The sequence below is a fragment of the Myotis davidii genome, unplaced genomic scaffold, assembly GCF_000327345.1.
Source record: "Myotis davidii unplaced genomic scaffold, ASM32734v1 scaffold1047, whole genome shotgun sequence".
NCBI lineage: Eukaryota > Metazoa > Chordata > Mammalia > Chiroptera > Vespertilionidae > Myotis > Myotis davidii.
In genome coordinates, this window is record NW_006298367.1 from 738,643 (window position 1) to 750,499 (window position 11,857).

The 11,857-nt window shown below is 49.3% G+C and overlaps 1 protein-coding gene across 2 annotated transcripts in view; it reads right to left on the reverse strand.

Annotated features, from left to right (window-relative positions):
* ITGAL (integrin subunit alpha L) overlaps nucleotides 1-8,867 on the reverse strand; it is a 37,487-nt gene extending 28,620 nt beyond the window's left edge. The window contains exons 1-7 of one of the 2 annotated variants that reach the window (XM_006774093.2): nucleotides 8,531-8,867; nucleotides 7,363-7,465; nucleotides 6,366-6,460; nucleotides 6,187-6,254; nucleotides 4,201-4,318; nucleotides 3,948-4,078; nucleotides 2,879-3,024 (exon numbers count right to left, since the gene is read on the reverse strand). In XM_006774093.2, the coding sequence (XP_006774156.1) occupies nucleotides 2,879-3,024; nucleotides 3,948-4,078; nucleotides 4,201-4,318; nucleotides 6,187-6,254; nucleotides 6,366-6,460; nucleotides 7,363-7,465; nucleotides 8,531-8,585 (716 nt within the window). In that variant the 5' untranslated portion in view covers nucleotides 8,586-8,867. The remainder of the gene's footprint in view (nucleotides 1-2,878; nucleotides 3,025-3,947; nucleotides 4,079-4,200; nucleotides 4,319-6,186; nucleotides 6,255-6,365; nucleotides 6,461-7,362; nucleotides 7,466-8,530) is intronic. The other variant, XM_015570692.1, reaches the window with a different exon arrangement.
* Nucleotides 8,868-11,857: the final 2,990 nt, after the last annotated feature.

The following is an 11,857-nucleotide window of genomic DNA, read 5'->3' on the forward strand; positions in this document are numbered from 1 at the left end:
TCTCTTCTGAGCCTCCTTCCTGTCCCTGCTGCCACACCTCTCCTCAGCCAGTACCTTCAACTGAATTCCCGGCAGTGAGGAAGGTGCCCAGAACCATCAGTGGGAAGGGGAGGCTTCGTGAGGGGAGGCTCTGGGCATCCTACCTTCCCTTTCAACCACATGGCAACTATATTCCGATCAGATATGTTGGTGATTTAGGTGAGATTTCAGTGGGGGTGAGGGGGGGGGGTTCAATGGCCAAAGAAAACTGGAGAGTCACTCGTTGCGATCAGGCGCATATAGCACCGTCTCTGCCGCCCGCTCCCCGGCGGCCGGTAGGTCTCTGCTGCAGCAAGTCTCCCGGGGAAGTGAAGTAGCTGATTTCTGTGTCAATTTTCCCCCAAAGGCACGGACATGAGTTCCTCAAGGAAAGGGCCGTGTTCACTCTGCTTGGGCATCTGTGGCTGCCAACAGCAGGTGCTCAGCGTGTGTGAAATAGCAGGACGGGAGGACTGGATACTGGACGGGCCCAGGCTCCAGGTTCCGCCCTCTGCAGCCTCCTCATGAAGCAAGATCGGTTGCCCACAGATTCTGCTGGGACAGCAGTTGTATTGGGACCATCTGACCCTTCTTCCTCCCCCGCACAGCGAACCAGCGACGGACAATTAATCCAAGAGCCGCCAGTCCACAAGCCCTGACCGTGACAGGGCCTGCTTTAGGAGCAGAAGCTGAGAGCCACGTAGAGCGGCCACAGTGAGGCGAAGGAGAGACGCGGGGAGGAGGGCTGAAAAGTTCCACAGGAGCTGCCAATGACACAGGAGCCCTGGTGGGCCCCAAAACACCTGCTGTCAAGACCTCTACTTCTATGTTGGATGCAAACTATTCCTTTAACCTCCACCCACACAGACATGGCCCAGTGTGGGTCCTGTTCATGGATCTCTACCCCATCTAGATTTTTCAACAGCCTCCCAGCTGGCTTTCCTGCTCCCATCTCTGCCCCCTCCACAGTCTCATACCAACCCTGCAGCCAGAGGGAGCCGTTCCAAAAACATGAATCAGATGATCACCCCTCCGTTCAAAACCTCCCACGATGCCTCATTTACTCAGAAGAAAAGCCAAAGTCCCCACTCGGCCTCCCACTCCTCCCGACACCCGTGGCCTCTCGGCCCTCCTTCGCGCTCTTTCTCCCCGCACTCCCTTCTCTCCGGCCACGCTGGTGCCCTGGCTTTCCTTGGGACATCCCGGGCATCTCACCTCCAGCCCTTTGCCATTCCCTCCGCCCGGTCTTCCCCCAGTTTTCCACATGGCTCGCTTCCTCAACTCCAACAAGTCTTTGCTCAAACGTAACCTTCCCTGATCCTCCTATTCAGTATTGCTCTGTTTTTAGTCAAACCTATCTTCTCCTGTATTAACTAATTTATTTATTTATCCTGCTGATGACATTTCTCTCCTCTGCTAGAATGTTAAGGTCCAAAAGGGCAGAGATTTTTCTTTGTTCTATTCACTGCTATCGTTCCAGCCCCTAGAACATGGCAAATAACCACCTGCAGGCCCCAGCCAGCCCTCAGCTTGTGTTTATATGGTCCATGAGCTAAAAATGTGTGCTTATGTTTTTGTTTTCAAAGGGTTACAAAAACAAACAAAGAATAATATGCAACAGATACCGTATGTGGCCAGAAAAACCTAAAGTATTTACTATTTGGTCCTTTACAGAAAAAACACACACACTTGCCAACTCCTAACCTGGAACACTGCCTGGCACACAGCCAGAATGTCAAGAAGTATTTATGAAATCCATTTCCATTATTTTTTGCTCCCACAGTTGACACCTGTTGGGGTGTCTTCCCATCCTGTGGTGACCCCTTTCTCTAAGAATTACCCCCTTCCCCTGGAGGGACCCCAGAATTCATGTCTGTGTCATGTGACTCTGCACCATAAAGTAGACCCAGGCAGTGGCTGGGTGGACCTAATCCAGGCTTAGCCAATCACTTTCTCGCCTGGAGGCTGGAATTCAGGTTGAGGAACTGAAGCTGCCATTTTTTCAGTGGATGTCGCCTGACTGTGTACCCACCAAAGCTGTCTACAGAGAGAAAAGAATGAAGTGGATAATGACAGGTCAAGCAAGCCCCAGAAGGAAAGAGCTAGAAACACGCATGCAGAGCCCTGGGATGTATCACACGCATGTTCAACTTGTGCATCCTTGGCAAAGAAATGCAAAGGAGAAGTGTAATAGTATAGGAGACCCATCTGGCTGTTTCACTCAACTTGAGTGTATATCCAGGGGAACATGGGAGAGGAGATGTAATTCTCTTCTTCCTCAAATTGCTCTCACTTTCCATGGCCAGTCTAATGTTTAAAAATAGGTCTTTAAAAAATATACAGTGTGGCCCTTCGACACAACCCTGCTCCGTCCATTTAGGTCTCAATTTAAACACAGCAATCTGATGAAGCTGGGGAAAATTTTTTTCTGTAGTAAATTTAGGAAATCGAGATATACTAATTTCCAGTATGGGACTTGGACATATTGAATTTTACGAACAATTCAAGGATAATTCTGAGTATTTGAGATTTTTGGTCATGGGCTGACTTCAAAGCTGATCCCCGTCTAAGAAGTGACTCTGCTTAGCTGCCGTGGTTCACAATCGCTTTCTGAGTCCTGGCTCCGGTCCCCCGTGAGGCCTGGCCATGCTCCCTGTCTCAGAGGCTCTTGAGTACCCCTGCAGCCTCCCTTGGGATTTAGTCAGTTAAAGTCAACTTCTCTTACAACCCAGAGCCTTGAGTTCTTACAATAACCTGCCCCTTGCTGCACCCACCTGTTGAGTTCTACACCCCAACTTAGAGAAGCTAGTGCGCACAGAACGACTGACGGGGGGGCTCTCTCCTGCCAAAGGGAACTCACGCGACATATCTTATGGCACCGAAGGTGTTGGTCAGCTTGCTCATATGTTCTACTTTGCCCAGCAGCACATCAGGGTTCTTCTGATTAACATAATCCAAGAAAGTAAATTCTGTTTTGTAGGTCGAGGAAAACTGAACAGCAGCAAACTATAAGAAGAAGGAAGAAATGAAATGTTATATCAGCCTTCTCTCTTGTCTGCTCCAATCTCTACTTCTTTTTCTTTTATGCTTTCATTGATCTCAGAGAGAGGAAGGGAGAGGAAAAGAGAAATAGAAACATCAATGATGAGAGAGAATCATCAATTGGCCACCTCCGGCACATCCCCTGCCTGGAATGGAGCCTGCAACCCAGGCATGTGCCCTGACCGGGAATCCAACTGTGACCTCCTTGTTCATGGGTTGACATTCAAACACGGAGCCACGCCGGCCAGCCTGGCTCCAATCTCTATTTCTTATCCAGGACTTGGGCCACCCAACTCCACTGCCCTGCCTCAAATCATTCTTTTGAAAATAAACAGACACAAAATAAAATTAAATAAATCTCTGACTCTTTATGTAGTGCTGTCTGCTGGGCTCCAGTTATCTGGGTCTGCCTACCTCACCTACAGAACTGGTTCCCCGTAGCTCTTCTTCTGAGTGACCCTGCTAAGTAGGGTACAGTTGGCTGAGCCAAGGATAGCCACTTGACTGAGGCTAGGCCAATAACTTTTTCTCTGAGAATTTGGAATTTGCAGTGGGAGGGGTTAGTTGAACCAACCTCCTGAAACTTTAACGTGTGAACTTAAGAACTTTCCACAGGCCCATGTGATCCAAAGAAGCTGAGGGAGCCATTCTACAGAGAGAGAGAGAGAAAGCGAAAAGGGAGGCAAAAGTAAGAAAGAAACAGAAATGAGAACTAGAGGAAATTCTAGAAGCTTTCTATTCCTTGTTCTTGTCCTTTTCAGAGGTCCAATTATACCTATCCATGCCCTTAGGGCCTGGGAACACCTAAAATTTCCTAGACATACTAAAATTTCCTTTTATGCCTTAAGGAGGCACCTATAACCAGGAATCCTAGCTAATATACTTACCTGGTAGGAAGAGTTGCTGAGTTTCTTCATCACATCCTTCATGAAGGCCAGAATTTTCTGAAATTCACTTGGTTGCAAGCTCCCTGAGCCATCAAACAGGAATACCAGGTCTACGTTGCCCTTTAGACACTCTACGGAAGCCAGAAGCAGAGGGATTGGTAAAGTGTCCCTGATATTGGCATGCCCATGCTGGTGCCCATGTATGGCCAGCCACCTGCAGGCATGTGTACCCACTGTGTCCCCAGTTCCTTACCCTGGTAGCCAGGGCGCCCTTGCAGCACAGGACCCTTCAGGTTCTGGGGGAAGAGGTAACACTGGCCACTTAGATAGATATTCTGGTCACATGTCCGAGACAGCCCGGGGTCACAGGCCTGAGGGAGCAACGGTAAAAGGGTCTCAGCTTCCTCTTGCGGTGCATGCGGATATCATCAGCCAAGAACAAAACCCTCAGAGTCCTCACCCCCTGACCTCATGCCCTGTATCCAACTGGTTACCAAGCCAAGGTAATTCTGCCTCCAGGTTTCTTATTCCAGTATCTCCATCCTCACTGCCAATGCTCTATGCCAATCAATGCTCACTGCCTACTCTGGGTCCTGGAGGATAGGATATAAAAGCCTTAGTTTTGGCCCTGACCAGTTTGGCTCAGTAGATAGAGCGTCGGCCTGCGGACTGAAGGGTCCCGGGTTCGGTTCCGGTCAGGGACATGTGCCTTGGTTGCGGGCATATCCCCAGTGGGGGGTGTGCAGGAGGTGGCTGGTCGATGTTTCTCTCTCATAGATGTTTCTGACTCTCTATCCCTCTCCCTTCCTCTCTGTAAAAAATCAATAAAATATATTTTTAAAGCCTTAGTTTCACATTCATATTGTTTACAGGTGGGCACTAGCCTACATTTCCAGATCCATCCCCTTCCATTCCCAATCACACATTCTGTGTTTAAGCCAAAATTACTCGCTATTCCCAGAATACACACAGTGTTCCTTTCATTTATGACTACAACTAGAGGCCCGATGCATGAAATTTGTGCAAAGGGCTTAGCCATCGCAGCCGCAGCGGCTTGCCTTGGCCCTCAGAGCCCCCAGCTTCATCCAGAAGGTCGTCTGGAAGGACATCTGGAAGGTTGTTTGGATGTCCAGTCTAATTAGCATATTACACTTTTATTATAGATTCCTGCCAGACTACAATTTTTTGAAAGTCTGGGCTCATGTCATGGTCATCTTTGTATCTCACTCCCCTTCCCCCATCATAACCTAGCACGCTGCTTGGCATGTGCTAAGTAAACAAGCTCCAATTAAGTACAGGATCGATATTTCAATCAGTCTTCTATTTCTCACGTAGCTGTTGGATGCTGCTGAAATGAATTGTAAAGAGCAATGGACTTAGAATCAAATGGGAATTTGATTCAGATCCCTGCTCTATCTCTTTAAAACCATGTGACCCTGGCCAAGTCTCTCCCCTTTGGTCCTGTTTCCTCATGTGTAAAAAATGTGAAGAGGGTTAAAGGAGATAAAGAAGTGTTTTTCAAACTTCAGGCATTTGTGTAGCACTTTGCAATTTCTGCCATATGGTACATCATTCATACCATTATTTCCTTAATATTTTATTTACTTTAAATTTACTTTTAAAAAAATACTTTAGCCTCATCCTAACCAATGCAATCTAAGAAATCATGAATTTGAAATGCTTGTTGTAAATTTTTCTACTAGTTCATTAAATAAATATGTAACTATTCAAACATTAAGTTTGTGCACCATCAAAAATCATCTTGTATATCAATCGCTATAGATAGTTAATATTTGGAAAAAACTTAGGTAAGTAAGGCCTTGAAAATAGCTGGCTCATAGTTTATTCTCAATAAACACTGACTCCAAATCGCTCTGATGCCTTTAATCTTCTATAGGATCTTTTTTTTAAAAAAAATCCTCACCCAAGGATATGTTTCTTTATTGATTTCTGAGAGAGAGAGAGAGAGAGAGAGAGAGAGAAATGTTGGTGTGAGAAACATTGATCGGCTGCCCCTTGTACATACCCTGACCAGGGATTGAACCTACAATGTGGAAATGTGCTTTGAGCGGGATTCGAACCCAAGACTCTGTGCACAGGATGACACTCCAACCGACTGAGCCTCACCAGCCAGGGCCTTCATTATGATCTTTAATCCATTTTTTTCTTTCTTCTTTTCAATCAGTTTCCTAGCACTGAGCTTCACAGGCTCTGACATCACACTATGCAAAATTCTTACCAACATGTTTCCATTTGTGGGGTCTGTCGCCAAGGTCATGCCCAAGTACTGAGAGGTGTAGTTGGAACCTGTGGGCACCATAAGATTGGTCTGGAGGAATTCGGGCAACCCAGGAGTAGAGGGGGCCAGCCCCGACTTCCCCGAGGCACCTCCTCCCAGCTCCCTCACCAGCTACTCACCGCTCAGGCCCACTGGCAGGCAGTGGCCAGTGTCTGGCTGGCACTGGTAGAGGTTTCCTGGGCTGCTCCCCTCACCCGGAGCTCCCACAACAACCCTGATGAGAAATCTCACCTGTGAGATGGAGTTACCCAGGTCTTCACCTCCCCACTCCTACCTCATAAGGGGTATCCTATCCCCGGCCAGGCACCGCAAAGCAATGCAGCCTTTTCCCTCGGGCCCCCACCTATTGCTTCCTTATTGAATCCCAGAGAAGTCACTCAACATGCCAAACTCTAGAAAGTTAGGAATTATTTCCATCAGCCTAGAACCGTGGTCGGCAATCTCATTAGTCAACAGAGCCAAATATCAACAGGACAACGATTGAAGTTTCTTTTGAGAGCCAAATTTTTTAAACTTAAACTATATAGGTGGGTACATTGTTATTAACTTAATTAGGGTACTCCTAAGCTGGCCTTTGCTAAAAACGTCCTCAATCTGATTGAGGTACGTTCTCTGAGGTCGACCCCTTCCAACTCTCCCATCCACACTCGTCTTGTATACTTGTTTCTCTATCTCCTTTCCGAAAACCGACTTCTGTGCATGGGCCACAAAGTTTCAATCGCACTGTACGTGTGCGCCCACACGTGGTATTTTGTGGAAGAGCCACACTCAGGGGCCAAAGAGCCACGACCACTGCTCTAGAAAGACTGAGGACCAGAGAATATGCCAGAATGTTACATTATAAGTTCATGCAACCAGGCATCAAAGACCTACGGCTTAGCCGCTCTGTGCCAGGCGGGCAGGAGGGGGCCTGGCCAGGTGTTTGGGGGCTGGGACGGTTCCCTCTCGGGTTCCTATGTGGTGCTTGGGCTGTGCATGGGCCTCATCCTGCTCCTGTTTCTGAGAAATCCCCCCACGTCCTCCTTGACCCTGCGGCTCTCACTGGCCAGCGCCGGGCTGACATGGGTGCCTCATCCCGGGCTCTGCGGGGCAGGGGCAGCTGGGGCATCCGCTCACCCGTTTCCAACCTGCAGGACGCGGTACCCAAAGTGCCTCCCGGCGAGTGGGAAGGACAAGTTTTGCACGTGCCGCACATCCAGGTTGTAGCCGGAGGCCGGGGCTGAGGGAGACAAGGGGGCCGTCAGCCACTTCTGGCCAGGGACCCCCACCCCCACCCCCACCCCGCGCCCCACACGCGGACTGGCTGCCGCCCACGTGCCCCAGGGGATGAGTAGACCCCGAAGGGCCCACGGCCTCGGGACCAGGCAGAGCGAGGGCTGGAACCAGCCTCCCTGGCCTCCCCTGAGGGCCTCGGCTCAGGGAGATGTGGGGCTGCGGCCCCCTGCTCCCTGGAGCCTGGCATTCCCAGGGCCTGGGAAGGACACGCCTGCCCGTTGGCCTCTCAGCAAAGAAGGAAGGATGAGGAGGCAGAGGCCCGTGGGAGAGGAGCAAACGGAAGGGGCCCCAGGAGGAGCTGGGGATGCCCCAGGCAGGGTGTATCTCCCACACACTCATTTCTCCTTGAGCCGGGGGCCCAGGCGCCCGAGAACTCAAATGGTTATCCTCAGCCTTCCTCCCACACACAGCCTCTGGGTTTCAAGATCCCGGCGAAGCTCCCTCCTCACTCCTCCCTCCACCCTGCTCTTATGCTCCCACACTCCCCACCGGCCAGGGACCAGTCTCTTCCTTGGCCTCAGAGCTCAGATTCCGACCTCAGGCAGCCTGGGCTGCAAGTCCCAAGTTTGCTCGGGCCCTGCTGCCCTTCCAGGCACCCGGCTTATTTCACAGCATCCCGGCTGTCAGAGGCGAGGCCCCAGCATATCAGGTGAAGGGACTGAGGCCCCGAAAGGGGGCAGGGCTTGCCTGAGATGCCACATAAGGAGCAGCGGGTGGAGCAGACCCCGCACAGCTCTGTGTACCCGTTGCCACCTGCCTGGGGAGGGGCCCACTCCCTCACCTCTCACTGTTGCCATCCTTGGCCCCCTCCCCTGTCTTTCCTCCACACCCGGCCTATGCTTTGGACTCTGACATCCTTCGGCCCCCTTTCCTCTAGATCCCTGGGCCCCACCTCACCTACGGCCGTGCCACCCCCAGAGCAGCTCCTCCTTGACCTTGCGGTTCTGTAAGGCCTGCGGCTCCCTGGCCACAGCCACATGTCCCTCCCCGCCTCTCCTCTCGTGCTTACCCAGGAGGAAAGGCCCAGGCAGCAGCAGCCTCGCCACGGTGATGAGCCAGTTCATCTTTGAAGCAGGCGGTCCCCGAGGACCCTGGGGATCGCTGGCACCTAGACGGGGCGAGACAAGGAAATGATAATGCCTTGGGGCGTCTTCAAGTGGAACTTTCTCACAGAGGCGCCAGCTGATACCACTGGGTGGTGGTGAAGGAGGGGTGGAAGGGGTTGTGAAACCGCGGAGTCTCAGAGAGGAAGTGTGAGCAGGTTAGAGACTTCCTGTGCTGCTTGCATTTTCACATCATCCAGGAGCAAACGGCACCAAGAGCCGCCGCATCTTCGTCTCTCACTGACTCACGGGCCAGAGCCGCTTTAACGCTCAGCAGAGGACCGTCCCATAAACTGAGGTACGGCCATGATGGGGTGGCGTCCTCTTACCGTGGAAAGATGCCCCGGACACACTGTGAAGTAAAAAGAGCACGTTACAGAGCAGTGCATTTAGAAATTCATTTTTTATTCTAAAAAGTCAAAAACAACGCCCACAGAATGGGAGAAAATACTCACACATGATACCCGATATGGGACTTAAATCAAGAATAGAGAAAGAACTTTTGCAACTCAGCAATAAAAAGACAAGCCGTTGTTTTAAATGGGCAAAGAATTTGAATAGACATTTGTCCAAAGATGATACACACGTGGCCACCAAGACGCTCAACATCAGTTAGTCATTAGAAAAAATTGAAATCAAAACCAAAATAAGATACGACTTCACCCTCACCAGGATGGCTAGAATGAAGAAGAGAATGAGTGTGGGTGAGAAGGTGGAGAATTGGAGCCCTTGTGCTTTGCCAGTGGGGATGCAAAATGGCGGCAAACAGAGAAATGGCAACCGTAGAGTTACCACCTGACCTAGCGATTCCTAGGTATAGGCCCAAAAGAATTGAAAACATACATGAATCTTCATAGCAGCATTATTCACTTTAGGAAAACTGGGAGCAATGCAGTGTCCATCACATGATGAATGGATAAACAAAACGTGGTTTGTAGCCACACAGTGGAATATTACTTGGCCGTAAAAAGGAATGAAGCCCAAACTGGTTTGGCTCAGTGGGTAGAGCGTCAGCCTGCGGACTGAAAGGTCCCAGGTTCGATTCCGGTCAAGGGCATGTACCTGGGTTGCGGGCACATCCTCGGTAGGGAGTATGTAGGAGGCAGCTGATCGATGTTTCTCTCTCATGGATGTTTCTAACTCTCTATCTCTCTCCCTTCCTCTCTGTAAAACATCAATAAAAATATTTATAAAATAAAATAAAAAGCAATGAAGTGCTGGTGCATGTGCTACAACACGGATGGACTTTGTAAGTATTATAATAAGTTAAAGAAGTCAGGCACGAAAGGTCACATGCTGCATGGTTCTATTTAAGTGGAATGTCCAGCATAGGCAAATCTAGAGAGACAGAAAGTAGATTCGTGGCTGAGAGGACGGGGGGAGTAGGGATGAGGAGTGGCTGTGGTGGGTGTAGGGTTTCTTTTGGGGTTGATGAAATGTTCTGGAATTAGATGGTGGTGCTTGTTGCACAACGTTACGAATGTATTAAAAACCACTGGATTATACACTTAAAAACGATAATTTTATGGTATGTAAATTATACCTCAAAAAAGGAAGAAGTTGAGATTATGTGTGTTTGTGTGAGTGTAAAGCAAACCCGAAAGGACACACAACTAAACTCCAAAGAGAATAAGGTTTATACTTTCTGTATTGCCTGAAGAAAACACATTTGACAACAGGGATGTATAATGGGAAGTTCTGAAAGAATAAAGATGTTAAAAGCATAACGGAACAGAAGCACTGTATCTGTTTATGGGAAAGTGGGCAGGACACTGAGACGCCCCTGTGTGGTGAGGAGGGCCTGCCCGCCCTGCTAGGCCGCCGCCAGTGTCCGGCCCTGGGGAAGGCGTGTGCACGCCCGTCACTCATCCTCCCCTGCCCCACAGCTACCAGGCGGCACGCTGCCTCCTGGGAATTGGGTGAGGTCAGATAGCCTTTTTCAAATTCAGTTAAAACCAGATAATTCAGACTGGCTTCTCTGATGCTCTGTATGGCAGTTCCAATTTACATTGACCGGAATCCTTTTGTTTTGTTCTGAAACTACAACACTGTGCATTTTAAAATTCAAAAGTTACAGAAGTGTGTAAAGGATAGACTCTCTCTTAACATCCACCTCCTGCTTCTAAAGCTCAAAAGTTACCATTGTTAACGGTTTGCAGCCCTGCAATCGTCATGCAAGATGTTGTTAGTGCTAGTTAAGCATACAGGTTTCACCTGTTTGGAAAGACTGTCATTAATTATCTCAGCAGAGAACGTCAACCAGGAATTAACAGTCCAATCAGCTCTCTCCAGCATGAAGGTTTTCCTTTCCAGTGGTTCTCAACCTGTGGGTCGCAAACAATGAAAACACATCCTGCATATCAGATATTTACATGACGATTCATAACAGTAGCAAAATTTCAGTGATGAAGTAGCCACGGAAATAATTTGATGGTTGGGGGTCCCCACAGCATGAGGAACTGTATCAAAGGGTCGCGGCGTTAGGAAGGTTGAGAACCCATGCTTAGGCCAGTGGTCGGCAAACTCATTAGTCAACAGAGCCAAATATCAAAAATACAACGATTGAAATTTCTTTTGAGAACCAAATTTTTTAAACTTAAACTATATAGGTAGGTATATTGTTATTAACTTAATTAGGGTACTCCTAAGGCTTAGGAAGAGCCACACTCAAGGGGCCAAAGAGCCGCATGTGGTTAGCAAACCGCAGTTTGCCCACCAGGGACTTAGGCCGTCTTCAACCCTTGGGTGCGCCCTGGCCCCTGTGGTTCTCAGTCCAGCCGCGTGCCTGGGCTGTGGGCTCGATTCCCCAGTAGGGGGCGTGCAGGAGGCAGCCGACGGATGTTTCTCCTCCCTCTCCCTCCCTCCCTCAAAATCAATAAAAACATTTATTTTAAAAACAATTTTGGGTGTTTGAATTAGGGTTTAAGCTTACAGAACCTGTAAGCGTGTCAGTAGCAACACCTGGATGAAAGGCATTACAAGTTCCTGTGTGTGTTTCAGCAGCAAGAAACTCCTTCACACATTTATCATGTTCTGCTTAAGAAGAAAAAAAGAATACTTTTTCTCCTTCTTGTTGAGGACTATAAAGCTAGTACAAGTAAGCAAGCCCCAAGGATTCTGGGAAGCAGCCAGAGGCTCCGTGCCCGGAGAGCAGGTAATTCCCCTGAAGAGGGGGACTGCGGAGACCTCAGGCTGCAGGGACCACGTGGGGGTGTCCTGAGGCAGGATGTGAC